The sequence below is a fragment of the Eptesicus fuscus genome, chromosome 23 (genome assembly GCF_027574615.1).
Source record: "Eptesicus fuscus isolate TK198812 chromosome 23, DD_ASM_mEF_20220401, whole genome shotgun sequence".
NCBI classification, from domain to species: domain Eukaryota; kingdom Metazoa; phylum Chordata; class Mammalia; order Chiroptera; family Vespertilionidae; genus Eptesicus; species Eptesicus fuscus.
Window position 1 is genome coordinate 11,307,072 of NC_072495.1, and position 19,828 is coordinate 11,326,899.

Here is a 19,828-nt window from a genome sequence, read left to right on the forward strand (position 1 = left end):
ATGGCTACCATAAACAAATCCACAAATGACAAGTGCTGGTGAGAATGTGGAGAAAAGGGAATCCTACTACACTGCTGGTGGGAATGCAGACTGGTGTGTAGCCATTATGGAAAACAGTATGTTGTTTCCTCAAAAAATTAAATATGGAACTTCCATTTGACCCAGTGATCCCACTTCTAGGAATATATTCTAAGAAACCCAAAAACACCAATCAGAAAGAATGTATGCACCCCTATGCTAATAGCAGCACAATTTATAATAGCTGAGACCTGCAAACAGCCCAAGTGCTCATCAGTAGATGAGCTGTGGTACATTTATGCCATGGAATACTATGCAGCAGTTAAAAAGAAGAATCTCTTACCCTTTGAGACAGCATGGAGGGACCTGGAGAGCATCATGCTAAGTGAAATAAGTCATTCAGAGAAAGACAAGCATCACATGACCTCACTCATATGTGGAATCTAACTAACAAAAGAAACTGATGAATGGAGTGGATCCAGAGACATGGAAGCATGGAACAGAGTGCAGAATCTCGGAGGGAAGGTGAGGGGGAGAGCAGGGAGGGAGGGGGAGGATGAGTGAGTGGGAGGTAATCAACTAAGGACTTTATATGCATGGCCCATGGACACACAAAGGGAGGTAAGGGGTGGAGGTGGGGGCGAATTGGAGGGGGTCAATAGGGGAAAAGGGGGACATATGTAATACTTTCAACAATAAAGAATTATTTTTAAAAAGAATGGTATTCTTTAAAAAAAAAATGAAGTAGGTACAGAACATTTTTTGCTCAAATTTTAATACTGCTTTACATATTGTTTGTGAAACAATTCTCATTATGTTTATAACCAGAAATTCAATTCATTACAGATTTTTCACTTGTCAAACACAGTTAATAATCTTGAGGGGAAAATACATCAAAGGCATATATACAATTATAGAAGTTCTTATTATACATGTAGCATGGAGATACATTTATTACTTTTTACATCTTCTAGAAGACATTCAATTCAAATCAAGATAAATAGTTTAATAAAACTGGTTGATAAACTTCTGGTGGCTGAGGTCCTTCATTTAATTTTTTGTGATAAGAAAATCCAAAATTATTAATATTGAATTTCTCATCATACATTCATCTAAGAAGACAGTAAATACAACTTGTAAAGATTGTGGATTGGTTAATGTAAGTATTGTATAGCAGCTTATTATCCAATTAATTGACTGCTGGGGATATCTGCTAGAGAAGGAAAAATATTGTATTTATTTATATCTGATAAAGAAACAACATGAAAACAAAAATAAAAAATAGCTCCAAAGCTGTGTGATGCTATTTCTGGCCTAGTCCATTATGTCCTGATAAACATTCTAAGTGTTTTCTTTTTTATAAAGGTAAAAATCTGAAAAGAAAGACACGATTGTGTATTATTTTTCCCAAAATAAAGATTTTTTAAAAATATATACATATAATATATAGCTGAAATTATGCAAAACCAACAAACAAAACGCCACAGTAGAGTAAGTGGGTGCAGCATATTGATGATAAAATGTCCCACAGCAGTTTGGGGGCTCCCCCCCTTTACCTGTTTCATGATTTATCATCACACCTAAGTGTTACCAAGCCTGAAGAAAAGGCACTACTGACATCAGGTAGTGCAAAGATCTCAGACATTTCTTCGACTAAAAATAAAATGCTCTATATGAGTAGATGAAAATGCAAAATGGCACATTTTTTTCAACTCATTCCAGTGTCAAAGCTTAACCAAAACATCTCACTATACAAAAACGCAGCCTGGGAAGATTTTAGTGCAAATATGAGAAGTAATGGCATAATTTAAAGTTACTTAAATAAGGTACTGGAGGGTAGGGATTGTTCTTGGAGGTTTCCCTCGGGACAATATATGTAACGACCTCTGGTGCAACGTCCTGTTGAAACTTAAAAATCAAGACGACAAAAATAAGAGGTGAAAACTCACCTCCTAAGCATTTGTTATTCTAACGTATACGGGGAAACTAAAAGGGCGATTTGTTGAAGATCAAAATATTTTCTTAGATTTGTTGGTGGGGGTCAAAAATATCGTGAGTTGTCCGGAAGTCTGCACACATAATGCTGGTGTTCGGTTGCCCAGATGCTGGTGCGTCCGAGAGAGCCCAGTCCTGGAGGTGAGGCTTCGTCAGAAGGTCTCGTCGTCATTGCAGTTGGTTGCCCAGTGCCCAAACATCTCACAGATCTCACAGTACGGGCGCTCCTCGCTCCGACTGCCGTGGTGTGTGGAGTGGGGGGGGTCCTCTGACATTTGCGCCTGGGTGGGACAGTCCTCTGTGTCATGGAGATCGAAGCAGTCACATATGTCACAGAAGAGGCGAGGTTTCTTCTTGGACTGTTTCTCCTGGTCGTCACTGCAAAGGTTCATGTGCATGATCAGAAACTCTCATATTCACCAATGCCACCCCAATAGACTTAATAATGAAAAACAGAAACTCATCTCTACCACTTGTAAAGGATAAAAAACAAGCAAGAGTTACGGCCAAGTCTGTGAACCTCAAGTGTAACTACGGCAATCCCCATTTAAAATGTTCACATCAGGCTGGCTGGTGTGGCTCTGTGGTTGAGTGTCGACCTAGGAACCAGGAGGTCATGGTTCAATTCCCAGTCAGGACATATGCCCTGGTTGCGGGCTCACTCCCCAGTGTGGGGCGTGCAGGAGGCAGCCAATCAATGATTCTCATCATTGATGTTTTTCTCTCTCTCTTCCCCTCTCCCTTTCTCTCTGAAACCAATAAAAATATATTTAAAAAAATAAAATGTTCACATCAGTCCTGTTGGTGTGGCTCAGTGGTTGAGGGTCAACCCCCATGAACCAGGAGGCCACTGGTTCAATTCCGGATCAGGGCACATGCCCAGGTTTCCAGCTCCATCCCCAGTAGGGGGTGTGCAGGAGGCAGACAACTGATAATGTTTCATCAATGTTTCTTTTCCTTTTTTCTTTAATAATCCTTTATTGTTGAAAATATTACATATGTCCCCTTTTCCCCCCCATTGACCCTCTCCGGCCATCCCCACTCTCACCCCTCACCACCTCATTGTCTGTGTCCATGGGACATGCATATATGCATACAAGGTTATTGGTTGATTACCTCCCACTCACCCTTCCCCCTCCTCCCACCTTCCCACTCCCGCCTTCCCTCCAAGATTCTGCACTCTGTTCCATGCTTCCATGTCTCTGGATCCACTGTGTTCATCAGTTTATTTTGTTAGTTAGAGTCCACATATGAGTGAGATAATGTGATTCTTGTCTTTCTCTGAATGACTTATTTCACTTGGCATGATGCTCTCCAGGTCCCTCCATGCTGTCTCAAAGGGTAAGATATTGTTCTTTTTTACTGCTGCATAGTATTCCATGGTATAAATGTACCACAGCTTTTTTATCTACTCATCCACTGATGGGCACTTGGGCTGTTTCCAGACCTTAGCTATTGTCAATTATGCTGCTATGAACATAGGAGTGCATACATTATTTCTGATTGGTGTTTTTGGGTTTCTTAGGATATATTCTTAGAAGTGGGATCACTGGGTCAAATGGAAGTTCCATATTTAATTTTTTGAGGAAACACCATACTGTTTTCCATATGGTTACACACCAGTCTGCATTCCCACCAGCAGTGTACTAGGGATCCCTTTTCTCCACGTCTTCGCCAGCACTTGTCATTTGTTGATCTGTTGATGGTAGCCATTCTGTCAGGTATGAGGTGATACCTCGTTGTCATTTTAATTTGCATCTCTCTGATGACCAGTGACTTTGACCATCTTTTCATATGTCTCTTGGCCATCTGCATGTCCTCTTTGGAGAAGCATCTATTTAGGTCCTTTGCCCATTTTTTAATTGGATTGTTTGTATGAGTTCCTTATATGATTTGGATATAAACCCTTTATCAGATGTATCATTGCCAAATATGTTCTCCCATACAGTGGGCTTTCTTGTTGTTTTGTTGATGATTTCTTTTGCTGTGCAGAAGCTTTTTATTTTGATGTAGTCCCATTTATTTTCTCCTTAGTTTCCTTTGCCCTAGGACATGTATCCGTAAACATATTGCTACAAGAGATGTTGAGATTTTGCTGCCTATGGTTTCTTCTAGGATTTTTATGGTTTCCCGACTTACATTTAAGTCTTTTATCCATTTTGAGTTTATTTTTGTGTATGGTGTAAGTTGGTGGTCTAGTTTCATTTTTTGCATGTATCTGTCCAATTTTTCCAGCACCATTTATTGAAGAGACTCTCTTGACTCCATTGTATGCTCTTACCTCCTCTGTCAAATATTAATTGAGCATAATGGCATAGGTCGATTTCTGGGGTCTCTGTTCTGTTCCATTGATCTATATACCTGTTCTTGTGCCAGTACCAGGCTGTTTTGATTAGGTGGCTTGGTAGTATAACTTGCTATCTGGTATTGTGATTCCTCCAACTTTGTTTTTCTTTCTCAAGATTGCTGCAGCTATTTGGGGTCTTTTTTGATTCCATATGAATTTCTGGAAAGTTCATTCTAGATCTGAGAAATATGCTGTTGATATTTTAATAGGGATTGCAGTGAATCTATAGATTGCCTTGGGTAGTATGGACATTTTAATGATGTTGATTCTACCAATCCGTGAACACGTTATATTCTTCCACTTGTTTATATCTTCTCTTTCTTCACTGTTTTGTAGTTTTCCGAGTACAGGTCTTTTGCCTCCTTGGTTAAGTTTATTTCTAAGTATCTTAAATTTTTTGTTGCAATGGTAAATGGGATTGTTTGTTTAGTTTCTCTGAGAATTCATTATTGGTGTATAAAATAGCCATCGATTTTTGGAGGTTGATTTTGTATCCTTCTACATTGCCAAATTCATTTATTAAATCTAGTAGTTTTTTGGTGGAGTCCTTAGGGTTTTCTATATATGGTATCATGTCATCTGTGAATAGTGAGAGTTTTACTTCCTCCATTCCAATTGGGATGTCTTTTATTTCTTCTTCTTGTCTGATTGCTGTGGCTAGGACTTCCAGTACTATGTTGAATAAGAGTGGTGAAAGCGGACATCCCTGTCTTGTTCCTCTTCTTAGGGAAAATGGTTTTAGTTTTTGCCCACTGAGTATGATGTCCACTGTAGGTTTGCAATATATGGCCTTTATAATGTTGAGATAATGCTCCTTCTATTCCCATTTTGCTGAGAATTTTTATCAAAAATGGGTTTTGGATTTTGTCAACTGCTTTTTCTGCATCTATTGATAGGACCATGTGATTTTTGTCTTTCAACTTGTTTATGTGATGTATCACGTTTATTGATTCATGAATATTGTTCCAGCCTTGCATCCCTGGAATAAATACCACTTGGTCATGGTGTATGATCTTTTTAAAAAATTGCTGGATCCGATTTGCTAATATTTTGTTGAGGATTTTAGCATCTATGTTCATCAGGGATATTGGCTTGTAATTCTTTCTTTGTATTGTCTTTATCTGCTTTTGGAATTAGGATAATGCTGGCTTCATAAAAAGAGCTTGGAAGTGTTCCTTCTTCTTAGATTTTTTGGACTAGTTTGAGGAGGACAGGTGTTAGTTCTTCTTTGAATGTTTTTAAAACTCACCTGTGAAGCCATCTGGACTTGGCCTTTTGTTTGCTGTGTGTTTTTTGATTACTGCTTCTATTTCATCAGTTGTTATTGGCCTATTCAGGTTTTTTTATTCTTCCTCAGTTTTGGGAGATTGTATTTTTCTAGGGATATGTCCATTTCATCCACATTTTCTAGCTTGCTGGCATATAGTTGTTCACAGTATTTTCTTACAATCCTTTGTTTTCTGTGGTGTCAGTAGTTACTTCTCTGCTTTTGTTTCTGATTTTATTTATTTGGCTCCTCTCTCTTTGTTTCTTTATGAGTCTGGCTAATGGTTCAATTTTGTTTATCCTTTCAAAGAACCAGCTCTTTGCTTCATTTTTTTTTTTTTTTTTTGGTAATGTTTTTTAGTCTGTCATTTATTTCTGCTCTAATCTTTATTATTTCCTCCCTTCTACTTACTCTGGGCTTTTCTTGTTGTCCTCTTTCTAGTTCTTTAAGTTGTAGGGTTAAATAGTTTATTAATTTTTCTTGTTTTTTGAGATAGGCCTGTAGTGCTATGAAGTTTCTCCTCAGGACTGCTTTTACTGGGTCCCAGAGATTTGGGGTTGTTGTGGGTTCATTTTCATTTGTTTCCAGGAAGTTTTTGATTTTTCCTTGATCTTATGGGTAACCCATTCGTTGTTTAATAACATGCTATTTAGCCTCCATTTGTTTGAATGTTTTTGGGTGTTCTTACTGTAGTTGATTTCTAATTTCATTCCACTATGATCTGAGAAGATGATTGATATGATTTCAATCTTCTTGAACTTGTAGAGACTTGTTTTGTGTCCTAACATGTGGTTTATCTTTGTGAATGATCCATGTGCACTTGAGAAGAATGTATATTCTGCAGCTTTGGGGTGAAATGTTCTATAAATGTCAGTTAAACCACCTGATTCAGTGTGTCCTTTATTTTTTTTTACTTTTTTAAAATATATTTTATTGATTTTTTACAGAGAGGAAAAGAAAGGGATAGAGAGTTAGAAACATCGATGAGAGAGAAACATCGATCAGCTGCCTCCTGTACACCTCCTATTGGGGATGTGCCCACAACCAAGGTACATGCCCTTGACCGGAATCGAACCTGAGACCTTTCAGTCCGCAGGCTGATGCTCTATCCACTGAGCCAAACCGATTAGGGCTCAGTGTGTCCTTTAGAGTCACTGTTTACTTGTTAATTTTTGGTCCGGAAGATCTAGGTCAGCAGGGTGTTAAAGTCCCTTACAATATGACTGTATTGTTGTTGATCTCTCCCTTAAAGGCCTCTAGAAGTTTTTTAAAATATATTTAGATGTTCCTATATTGGGTGCATATGTATATGTTTACCAGGGTTATATTTTCTTGTTGGATCAATCCCTTTAGTATTATATAGTGACCTTTGTTGTCTCTTGTGATGGTCTTCATTTAAGTCTATTTTGTCAGATATGAGTATTGCTACTCCAGCTTTTTTTCTTTTCCGTTTGCATGGAAAAAATTTTTCCATCCCTTCACTCTCATCCTGTGTGTGTCTTTTGTTCTGAGGTGGACCTCTTGTAGACAGCATATAGTTGGGTCATGTTTTTTGTTTCCATTCAGCTACTCTATTCCTTTTGATTGGAGCATTTAATCCATTTATATTTAACGTTATTATTGATAGGTACTTACTTGTTGCCATTTTAATTCTGTATGCCTAGGTTTCTCTATTTCTTCTTATCATTACAGCAGTCCCTTTCACATTTCTTGTAATGCTGGCTTGGTGGTAATGTACTCCTTTAGCCTTTTTTTATTTTTTTTGTCTGGGAAGCTCTTTAGTTGTCCGTCTATTTTGAATGATAGCCTTGCTGGATATCATAATCTTGGTTTCGGATCATTGCTTTCCATTACCTTGAGTACTTCATGCCATTCCCTTCTATCTTGTAGAATGTCTGATGATTAATCAGGTGTTAGCCTTATGGGAGCTCCTTTGTAGGTAACAGTTTGCTTTTCTCTTGCTGCCTTTAAGAGTCTCTCTTTGGCCCTAGCAGGTTTGGCTCAGTGGATAGAGGGTTGGCCTGCAAACTGAAAGGTCCCAGATTCAATTCCAGTCAAGGGCACATGCCCGGGTTGTGGGCTCGATCCCCAGTGGGGGACTTGTAGGAGGCAGCCAATCCATGATTCTCTCTCATCATGGATGTTTCTATTTCTCTCTCCCTCTTCCTTCCTCTTTGAAATCAATAAAAATATATATATTTTAAAGTTTCTCTTTTTTTTTTCAATTTTTGGCATTTTAATTATGATGTGTCTGGGTGTGGGCCTGTTTAGGTTCTTCTTGCTTGGGGTTCTCCGTGTCTGTGTCTCCTGAACCTGTATGACTTTTTCCTTTACCAGATTAGGGAAGTTTTCTGCCATTCTTTCTTTTTTAAAAAAAAATATATTTTATTGATTTCTTACAGAGAAGGGAGAGGGAGAGAGAGTTAGAAACATCAATGAGAGAGAAACATCAATCAGCTGCCTCCTGCACACCTCCTACTGGGGATGTGCCCGCAACCAAGGTACATTCCCTTGACCGGAATCGAACCTGGGACCCTTGAGTCCGCAGGCCGATGCTCTATCCACTGAGCCAAACTGGTTAGGGCAGTTTTCTGCCATTATTTCTTCAAACACATTCTCTATCCCTCTCTCCCTTTCTACCTATTCTGGCACACCTGCTATTTGAACATTGTTACGTTTCATGTTGTCTCACTGCTTTAAGCTGTCCTCTTATTTTTTAATTGTTTTTTTCTTTTTGGTTCTCTTGAGTGATTTTTTTCTACCTTGTCTTTTTAAAAATATATATTTCTTTATTGATTTCAGAGAGGAAGGGAGATGGAGAGAGAGATAGAAACATCAATGATGTTAAAGAGAATCACTGATCAGCTGCCTCCTGCAAACCCCCTACTGAGGATCGAGTCCACAAACCGGTCATGTGCCCCTGGCCGGAATCGAACCTGGGACCCTTCAGTCCACAGGCGCTCTATCCATTGAGCCAAACAGGCTAGGGCCTCTACCTTGTCTTCTAATTCGCTGATTAGATCCTCAGCTTCCCCTAATCTTGTGTATTCCTTCCAATGTGTTCTTTATTTGTGCTATATCATTCTTTATTTCTGTTTTATAATTACTACATCTTTTCTCATGCTGTTGAGCATCTTTACCATCATTATTCTGAACTCTATATCAGATAAATTTCTTATCTCCATTCATTGATGTCTTCTTGAGAATTCTCTTGTTCTTTCATTTGGGGGTTGTTTCTTTGACTCCTCATTTTGGCTGCCTGTTTGGATTTGTGACTATGTATTAGGTAGATCTTCTACACCTCTTAATATCTAGTGCAGGACAGTGTCAAATGCTGTTTCTGTCTAATTAGATCAGGCAAAGACTCAAAGCCTCCAGAGACCACCTCTGCTTACAAACTGATAGGATTCTGTCTTGAATTGCCCTTAGGCAATCATCCTCAGGTGTGGTGCGAGTTTTTTTTCAACAGGGTGGGGCAACTGCTTCTGCCTGGAGGCTAATTGTTATTCTCAGTCTCTCTCAGAAACTCTGCAATGTGGGGCAAGGTGTTTACCCCCCAGGCAAAGCCGACTGTATAGGAAATGTCTGCATGAGAAAGATGACCTTCACAGCATGAGGGAATGACTCAGGACAGGAAAACAGGTGTCTGCCTTCTGAGCTCTAACACCAGAGCCCCTGATCCTGGCTTCTGCTCATACAGCTCCAGTTCATTCTGCCCTCTCTCTGCCGGAGCACAAGGTGAGTAGCTTCAGAGGGAATTTTGTGCATTGGCCCTTTAAGAGGGTGCCTGAATTTCCAGCCATCTCTCCCTGTCAGACAGCAACCCCACTGCTTTTCACAGCCAGATGTGTGTACCTTTGTCAATTCTGGTGCTCTCTGCTGGGGTGGCCAGGTTGTGGATTAGACCCCAGATTTCTCAGTGGCAACCCCCAACAGCTGACATATCTTTCAGGAACTTCAGTCACTCTCTATGGGAGCCCAGCCAGCCCTTTTGTGCCTCAGCCCCTCCTACCAGTCTCTATGCTATCTCCACTTTCCGCTCAGTTATCAGGGTTCTCTCAAGTGAGTCTTCCATTGATTACTCAGGAAGTTTTTCTGTATTTTAGTTGTAATTCCAGTTTGGTGCTGGGAGCATGTCCTTGCAGCATCTACTTACTCCACCGCCATATTTAATCTCCCATGTTATTTTTTTCTCTATGTTTCTATCTCTCTCCCTTCCTCTCTCTCTAAAAATCAATAAAAATATATTAAAAATTTTTTTAAAGCAAATAAATAAAATGTTTACATCAAAGCCATTTATAGTGTGTATGTATCACTGTCTTGCCGGAATGATGGGGATGGATTTATGGCCAATCAGCCAAAGGTAGCTGTCTCTCCAACCCACTGAAGAACCTAACTTTAAAAGCACAGTTTATTTAGATGGAACTGAACAGTATTGTCTCATATGAAATACCTGTCATAATTGTTTAGGTCATCACCATTCCCATTAAGGGCCGCTTCTGACATCATTTCCACCTTCAGCTTGAGATCTTGATTCTTCCTCTGAAGGTCCACTATGACTGAATTTAGGAAGTCAATCTAAAAAAAGAAACATGTATAAAGTGTCTGAAATGTGTCCAGTGGACTGCCTATCAAGAAGTCACAGACGTAGACTCATGCTATGGCTGCGAGTGTGCTGGACGTCACAGAGGGACCAGTGGTGGCTGTTACTGAACCTATACCTTATATATTGATACACAAACATACACATACAACACTTTACAAAAAACATAACAAGAGAGTTGTCTCATGACACTGTAGAACCAATCCACAACTTATCGTCTTATGAAAACGTACAGGGACATCCTCCTCACACACTCACTGATGGGTTGTGATGGGATGGTAAATGAGACTTCAGAGAAAAATGGAGAAGTTTTAAAGAGAAGGCTCAAGCTCCATTTCCACCAAGGAGACCCTTAGGCACATGCTCAAGTACAGAGTGGAGCTCAGGTACCCCAATTGGGAAGAGCATCTTTGTCAGGATTCACTGGGCAGTGGAATAACGAGATGACCAGCAGGAGGAAACACCCTTGTCCTAACATTTGCTTTCAAACCAAGGGCACGTTCCTTGAAAAACAAAAAGTTTCTTCCCTCTCCTACAAATAATAAAAAGCTCTCATATTTCTAAATAGCTGATGAAAAAAAAATCTCTTTATAATTTAAAAAATGTGTATGAGTGTATACACATACACAGGTAATTCAATCTTTAAAGAACTCGTTCTCTTTCTCTTGCTGGGGCATGCTATGAAACGAAGCTAGCAATCAGTAGCTTTGTGGTTCTATGCAGAACATCCCTGCCAACACTGGAGGCAGACCCCCTGAATCTATTCTCACTTCTGAAACTGCATTTTCTAAGACTTTATTATATTAGGAGCTCCGTTTCGGGAAGAAGAAAACAGCACAACATGGATTTAGTACAGTGGGAAAACACACACACACACACACACACACACACACACACACACACACACACGTGCTCGCAAATTAGGAAACATAAAACAAACCATTTGCTGGTTGGAAGAAAGTGTTGGCAGCAGCAGATGAAACAAATGGAAGCAGAAAGGAAAGGGGGAGAAAGAGAAAACACTGTTAATTAAGTGGATGTTTATTACGCATACACACTAAGCAGACAATGCTAACTGGGTAAGTTAGTAGTTTGCTGAATCCTTTCATGTCTCTTAAAGGAGATGTCAGACAAATCAAAACTCCCTGAGCTTTTATTTAAAAATGAAAGATGCCTTTGTACCTCTGATTTTTGCGCAGGATAAATATACCCCAAGATATGTTATTAAAACTGAAGATGGGTGCTTATTGTCTGTCCCATTATATTTCCAAATAGAGAATACTTTGTTTCCATATAATCCCACATTTAAAATTAAGGCTGTTTTGTTAATTTTGGATTTAGGAAACATTTTTCAAGAACCCTGTCTTTGTAAGGTAGAGATAAGCAAGGAACTTTTTGACAAAGCAATCCTACTTCTAGAAGTGTACCCAAAGAAATGCTAGTGTATCTACAAAATGACAGATGTCCAAGACAATTCATTTCAGCATTGGTTACAATACACTTAGAAGATCAGAAACCTCCCAAATGGCAAGTCAACGGGCAGAGAACCAATTCCATTAAGTTACATCCACATAATGGAACACTATCCAGCTATAAAAGGGAAGCACAGAGGTGGAAAGGGCTGCTGACTCTCCAGGGGGAGGTGCCTGTGGAAGTCACTCTGATGCAGCGAGGCTGGCTCCCTTGGGCCTGCTGGAAGAGGGGGTACTGCTCAGGGGCGGGGCTGGGCTCTTCGGGGTGAGGTTCTGCTCTTGGGCTCAGCTCTTCAGGCCTAGATTCCTCCCTCTTGGACTGGCTTTGGCTCTTTGGAGTGAGGCTCCGCCCTCTGGGACTGTCTTTGGCTCTTCAGGACTAGGTTGAGGTCTCAGGGGCTAGGCTGGCTCTTCGGAACTAGGGTCAGCCCTTTGGGACTAGGTTGGGCTATTAGGCCTTGGCTGGGTCTTCCAGGCTAAGTCCATAAAAATCAAATTGACCCGGGCCATGGGGAAGCCCTGGTCTCTACCAGATTGCCTTAGAGGAAAGGACCCTTAAATGAGCACACTTGGCCTGGGAACCAGAGGTGGAAAGGGCTGCTGACTCTCAAGGGAGAGGTGCCTGTGCAAATCACTCGGACACATGGAGGCTGGCTCCCTTGGGCCAGCTGGAAGAACAGGTGTTGCTCAGGGGCTAGGCTTGGCTTTTTGGGGCAAGGTTCTGCCAAAAAAGGAAGTACAGACCAGTTTATGTAATATGCCACCATGTAGGTTAAACGGGAAAGGAAAAAGACTGTATTAGTCTTGGCTTATAGTTAGATTTTTTTAAATCTCTGGAAAAGACTTTTTAAAAAGACACCAATAACAGTGGTTACCTGATTAGAGAGCTGGGAACTGACCAGAGAGAAAGGTTTGGAGGGAGATGAGTTGCTGAACATATTTTTAATATTGCTTAATGTTTAGATCATATGAATGCACTACCTGTTCAAAAGATTAAATGATTTTTTAAAATAGCAAGTAAGCAAACCAAAGGAAGGAGTATTACCTGACTCTCCTGGGCTCTTTCGTCCTCTTCTGCCTGAGTATCAGTATTACCTTATATGAAAAAAAAATGGAGGGGGATGTTTAAAAAACCACAATCTTTTTTCCTTGTGAATGCATTGAAAATCATTCTCTGTGGAATTCTCAGATGTGCCTCTCAGTACACACTCATGAGTTCCTGTCCCACGGCCGGGCCCCTGAGGAACCTGCCCCAGCGCTGGCCCCATCCCTCCAGTGTCCTCTCTTGGGCTGGCTCACTGCTGGCAAGAATGGCCGTCACGTCCACCTGAATTTAGAGGAGCGAGGGACCATCTCTGCACCCTCACTGTGTACCTTCAGAACCCACGGCTGTACTGGGATGGCAGCCAGCATCTACCAGCTTATGCTTCTCCCCACACTCAAGACCAGGGGGGAAGGCCCAGCAATGGGGATACCAGGCACGCTCCTTTGCATGGGACCTGGGTGGTGCCGAGCCCTCGTCTGATTAAAGGGTGGGAGAGCCAAGGATGAAAGGGCCAGGTTGGAGAGCAGCACATCTTGACCAGAAACGGCTCCTTTGCAGGGAGCAGTGGAGCAGGGGGGGGGGGGAGGCGCCACGGTCATCATGTTACCTGAGGAGCTGCTGAGCTGCCTCTTGTTTTCTTTGAGTTGAAGCTCCAAGTTCTTTACCTTGAGCTCAAGCTTCACCTTATCAGACTCAAGAGACTGGACAACTGAATGCAAGGACTTGGCAGAGGCGTTTTCTCCCCTGAGCACCGTGACCTGCAACACAGCGGCGCAGCTTAGGCGTGGGAACAGAATGGGGCGGCATGAACGTTCGCCCTGGAAGGTACTCTACCTCGTTCCTCAGCTTCTCCAGCTCGGCATCCTTTTCTGTGAGTAAGGCACTAGTAATGCTGATGGACTTCTGTAAGGAGGCTTTTTCTTCATCTGCGTCTTTTATTAACTTGGATTCTCTAAAAGACCAAAGAGTTAAAAATTCCAGAAATCAACCGAGAGAGTGATCAGTGTATGACTGTCCTAGAACAAGCACACAATTAACCTGAGTTGATGTAAAGAAAAAAGTGCATCACAGGGGGTTTTTAGAGGGAGAAGGCTTTTATGCTTCCAAATTTTACTTACTGTGAGGGGAGAAAAAGTTCACTATGCACAGACATGCTTGAATCTGCCTATCATTGTAGCCATTTGAATTTAAAGAAACAGTAACTTTGGAAGACTTACGATTATAAATAATAATAATAACAAGACTGTTGCACCCCCAAAGAATTCTTCTAAATATCGAACCCCAGCTGAATTCTATTACTTTTTGAATAAACTACTACCAAGCAATACCAACAACTAAAATACACACATGCAAAGCGATTATACAATGTCATGCAGAGCAGTTTTATGCTGGAAGTATCAATTGGTTCTCACTAATTTCAGTAACTTTTAGCAAGTTCCAGGAATGAGTTTTTGAGATCTAATGGGCCAAACAGTAGCAAATAGTACCACTGCTATTCAGGCTGAAGGAGTCTCACTCTTCCTCCGTGGAACCTGAAGAGGACATTAAATTGCTCGTAGAAATGACAGGTAATTACATAAAGGCCAGAGCAGACATGGTAAAATGGATCTCCGGGGAGAGAATGCACACGTGGAGACGTTGGGAGGAAGGAGGGCCAGCACTGGTTTCTGTCCTCAGCCTGACTCGGCTGTGGTCGGCAGCGGAGACGGGGACCAGGCCTGGGATGAAAGGGAAACACCTGTCGTGGAGGGTGTGGGGAAAGAAAGGGAAAGATGAAGGGAAGACCAGGAGGGAGGGGGCAAGACACAATAGACACAACCCGGAAGGGCTGGCTACTATGTGTTTGTGTGTGTGCACGTTTAGATTTTTGTTGAGAAATTACATGCATTCGAGAGTGCCACGGTCATAGTCACGAGGGAGGAGGTCAGACTGAGCACGGTCACAGATTGGGAGAAACTTACTCCTTAGTGACAAGTGAATGCAGTGTGATTTGTAGGCTGGACCCGGGAGGAGAAAAAGGACGTTCGTGGAAAAGCTGGGGGGATCTGAGTAAGGCCAGGAGCCTAGCTGAGTGTGTGTGCAGTGTCACTTTCTAGGTTTTGGTCAATGTGCCAGGGGATGGATGATGGACCGGGGGTGGGGGTGGGGGGAGGGGCATGTGGGAGCACTCGGAACTACCCTGGCAACTCTTCTGCAAGCCTCTAATTTTAAAAATTAAAAAAAAAATTTTTTTTTTAATTGTATGCAGTGTGAAACAAGAAGAAAAAGACCTTGTATCACAATAATAGGTTGGAAAACGACAAAACTGGAGAGAATTTTTCCTAGCTAGCTAGCCCTCAGGCCATACAACCAGGACACGTCACTCATGGAGCTAATCCTCAGTGAGAACTCATAACATAGGCAACAAGCCAAGTTACTCCCGGTTCCGCTGGAAGTAACGGGGTGAGCGTGGAGCATGTCGTGGTTCGGTCTGTTGCAGAGCCAACAGGAAGGATCGAAAAGTGAGGCCCAGGTTAGAAATGGAAGAATGTACATGTCTGGTTAGTGAGACCCAAGATATCCGGCACACGAATTACAGAATTCTCATGATTTATGGTAGATTCTACACAAAGATAAAAATATTAAGTGTATTTATCTCATTGTGTGGCTGACACTCATACTCCGGAATGGTAAGTAGTAAGAAAAGAATTTGAGACTTACAAACATTCCTGGAATTCAATATCCGAGCACTATCTGTACACTGAAATGGGGTGAGCAGCAGTGACGCTGAAATACTGAGTAGCACCTTGCTAGGAAATAGGATCTTGCTCGGGTTAAAACAAAACAACGATTTTAACGGAAGGAACGTACAAACCCTTCTTCCCCCTGGAAAGTAAGTATCTGATGCGATCCAAAGATTCAATAAAGCTCAGGCTTCTTAAGCCCCCAGCAAACTGACGTGGTGATTTGCTCTATAGTAACACCTATTTCCAGAGCGTCACTTGTTAGAAAACCAACTCAAATCTGAACATTATTTGAAATGTTTTTACTGGGGAAAAAATGAGGATTTAGGGATTACTGAACAGATCTGGATTCTTCCATCATAGGAACTCTCGTTAGCAAAGATGTCACCGATTTTTGGTGTTGGGGACCACCAGCCGGCGGGAGGAGGAAGGCACAGCATCTTTATCTGCTCATCCTCACATACACACAGCCTCTGAGCAAGGCCGCTTCAGAAGGAGCGGTTTATCAAAAGATGCATGGTTGAGGAAGGGACCTAACTTGTGACAAATGGCAGGACAAACAGCTGTTAGCAGCTCATCTCTGGGGCAGGTCCTCACTGCTGGCTTCCTTCACTATTTCTAAGCCCCAATCCCACTGTGCGGACCGAGAGAGGCTGAGTTAAACCATTTAGCCAACATCACGGACCTCTGCATCACAAATCACACCGGCAGGCGGGCCCGTGTTCCCCGAAGCCATGCTGAATGGACTGACTTGGTGTTACTCAAAATGTCAAATAGGGAAGATAAGCAGAATATGAAGGAAGGGCCGGGGGGGGGGGGGCCGAAATCTTTCCTCCAAGGGAACATACCTGCCAGATTCTTTCCTTACTACTTGCACAAGAAATAAATTCTAGCAGTAAAGCGAATACCTTAAAGTATAACTGGGCAAGCTTTAAAAATGCAAGATAACAAGAACCAAATATTAGAAACATGACGATAAATGCAAGTCAGGAGAAGTTTGCACTGCAATTCTTTGCTTAAAAAAAAAAAAGATAATGTGTGTGTGAGTGTATGTGCGTATACTGCTGAGAATATTTTACAAAACAAAAGCAAGACACAGAGGGACAAAGGCAGCCAAAAATATATATACAACAATTTGGTTTACTAAAAATATATGAAATTTATTTATTATAATGTGGATAGACTTTCTTTAGTCTTACCATGAAAGACACACAGATATAGCAAAGGAAGCAAGAGTAGGAAGGGAAAAGAGAGGAGTGAAGTGAGCATTGGTAAGCAGCGAAAGCTTGGAGACAGTCAGACAGTCAGCCACCCACGGTGAGCAGCACGGGACTCCGCAGAATTTGTCGAGGGAACTGTCTACCAGTTGCCAGCCCTGACGGCAATCTGGCATTTACACTGGCAGACTTGATTCTGACTCCAAGTCCACGTCTAAGATTTTGGCTCTCAAGTCCCTTCTTTGACATGGAAAAGCCTAGAGCGAGGGAGGGAAGCCAAACAAGTCCTCTAATCTGCTTGCAGACCTCAGGGGTCAGAAGACCCACCTCTCCTCTCGGTCAGTTACGGCAAATCAAGGTCGGCTCTGCCGTATCTCTCAGTCATCCTGGAACCTGTTTTGAAGGAGGTCTGCCTAACGTGGAAACCAGTTTTCCAAAGAAATGATTACATTTTTAAAAAATATTTATATATGTTTTTATTGATTTCAGAGAGGAAGAAACATCAATGATGAGAATCATTGATCAGCTGCCTCCTACACACCCCGCCCCCCGACTGGGGATCAAGCCCACAACCTGGGCATGTTCCCTGACTGAGAATTGAACCATGACCTCCTGGTTTTTAGGTTGACGCTCATCCACTGAGCCATGCTGGCTGGGCAATGATTACATTCTTAAGAGGAAAATCTTGACTACATATTGCTTGCAATTCAATGTTTAGATACCAATAAACTGTAGCAATACAGAAGGATGTTACTACTTTCTTTTGTAAAAAATTATCTTTATTGTTGAAAGGATTACAGATGTCCCCTTTTTGTTACTAATTTCTTCATGAAAAGGAGCTTCATCCTACAGTCGGGAGTAAGTACTGCACTTCAATACAATGACTTCAGTGTAATGAAGGCAAGCCTATGCTTTCTTGATTATGTCTATTCAACGGTCACTTCCAAATTAAACTGTCCACTAAGATCTCAATTCTTGTTTCAACAACTACATCTCAAATAACTTTATGATTTAAGTACTTTCCAGACTTTTAAAGTAAGAGCAAATCAAATTCTTTTTAGTACTCCATGCTAAATTTACTTAACTATGATACATATAGACCCATATACAAATTCTTTATCAAACTAACTTTAGAAGGTATTTAGGGGCCCAAATTATTAGCTCAAACATATACTTGCTTTCAGATTTCTGAAACAGACATAACTTTCCATGAGGGTTAATAAACAATTTGACCAAAAAAAAAAAAAAGGTGTAGCCTGGCTGGTGTGGCTCAGTAGTTGAGCCTCTAGAGACCCATGAACCAGGAGGTCCCAGTTCAATTTCTGGTCAGGGCACATGCCGGGTTGTGGGCTAGATCCCCAGTAGGGGGCATGCAGGAGGCAGCCTATCAATGATTCTCTCTCATCATTGATATTTCTCTCTCCCCCTTTCTCTTCCTCACTGAAATCAATACAAAATATATTTTTAAAAAATAGTTGTAAATATGAAAACATAGATTTAAATTTTTTTTACTCCCAGAAAAATTATCATTTTTATCTGTATTTACTGGTAACAAGAGTAATTTTTAAGAGACATCCTCCTAAATTTATCCAGCACCGAAAACAGGAGCAGAAATGGTGAAATATGAAGACAGGGATGTTCCACCTTTTGAAGCCATGAAAAAAGTCAACGCCCAATCACATTTTAAAAAAATATATAGTTTTTATTGATTTTAGAGAAGAAGGGAGAGGGAGACAGAAACATCAATGAGAGAGAATCATTGATTGGCTGCCTCCTGCACGCCCCCTACTGGAGACCAAGCCTGCGGCCCAGGCATGTGCCCGTGACCAGAATTGAACCCAGGACCCTTCAGTCCACAGGCCGATGCTCTATCCACTGAGCCAAACCAGCTAGGGCCCCAATCACATTTTGAAAGGCATGTGGTAAGGATGAACAAAACACAGCATCTTTCTTTTAAAAAGAAATAATAATAACTGTATAGTGAGACAAGAACCAGCATAAAAATCTGAGGATCTGTGTCTTACACCTGCATCTAAGTTCTTGGCCAAGGTGCCTGACTCTTTGGGCTGGCACTTCATCCTTTTTTTTTCTTTTTTTTTTTTTTTAGTTTATCTTTACTGTTCAGGTTTCATCATTTTTAAATGCATGCCTCACCATATACCTCAGTGGGTTGTTTTGAGATTACAGACTTGCTACGTCAATGCAAGGGGACATGCCAGGGCTTACATCAGCCCATTTTTATTTGTCCGCTGGCCAGAATGTCACAGGAAGAGTCCTATGAACTTCTTCACATGTCCTAGATAACTGCGGACATGAGCTGCTGCTGCTTTTTTTAAAATTTAACTTTATTGTTGAGAGTATTACAGATCTCCCCCACGAAGTTCTTTTTAAAGAAACAAAGCTGTATGGATGAAAAAATAAACACCTGAGGCCCACATGGGTGGGGCTGTGCCAGGAGCTGGGTTAAGGCAGGCCAGCCTGGTCACCACGCTCACGCATGGTCACCGGGAGAACACCGGGCTGGGCCAGGGGCGTGGCGGTGCCGAAACACATGCACGTTCTGGTGTGAGACTTTAACAAAGAATGAAACTAATTAGAGAGGGATGGAGAACGGCACCCCTGGACCAAGGCCTAACATCCGTTAGAATGTAGCTTATGGAACTCAGATATCTTGTGGGCGAAGTGCAGCCCTCAATTCCTCGGCAGGTTTGCCGAGCGGGCAGGCGGGGCACTGAGGTGTGCAGCTGCCTGGCAGGGGAGGCCCTCGGCCCTGACAAGTAGGAGAATACTTTGCAAGAGCGTGGGGAATTCTTGTTTTTCTACTTTATTTCATTATTTTTTAAAAATTTCTCTAGACACAAACTGCACATTTTAAAAGAGCAGACAGACTGTCAGGATGTATAAAAGCACTAAGCTTCTAAATGACTGTTTCTGTGGGCCTGTGGATCCTTACTCAAAAGGACTGGGAGGCTTTCACTTCAATACTATTTAATTATCATGAAAAAAATGACAAAGCTCTTTTCTTCTGAAAATAAACATTTACAATTACGTTACCCGTTATCATTGAAAAATTAAAATGTTTATATCATGGAAATCCGTGTTTATAGGCAGATCAATCACTCCCTGTAAAATGATAGCATT

General features: G+C 41.5%; 1 protein-coding gene across 2 annotated transcripts in view; it reads right to left on the reverse strand.

Annotated features, from left to right (window-relative positions):
* Positions 1–744: 744 nt before the first annotated feature.
* The window catches only part of CLIP1 (CAP-Gly domain containing linker protein 1), an 89,339-nt gene continuing 70,255 nt past the window's right edge, over positions 745–19,828 (reverse strand). For both annotated transcript variants that reach the window (XM_054712808.1, XM_054712809.1), the window contains 5 exons: positions 13,582–13,699; positions 13,355–13,505; positions 12,748–12,797; positions 10,081–10,205; positions 745–2,391 (listed from right to left, as the gene is read on the reverse strand). In XM_054712808.1, the coding sequence (XP_054568783.1) occupies positions 2,166–2,391; positions 10,081–10,205; positions 12,748–12,797; positions 13,355–13,505; positions 13,582–13,699 (670 nt within the window). In that variant the 3' untranslated portion in view covers positions 745–2,165. The remainder of the gene's footprint in view (positions 2,392–10,080; positions 10,206–12,747; positions 12,798–13,354; positions 13,506–13,581; positions 13,700–19,828) is intronic.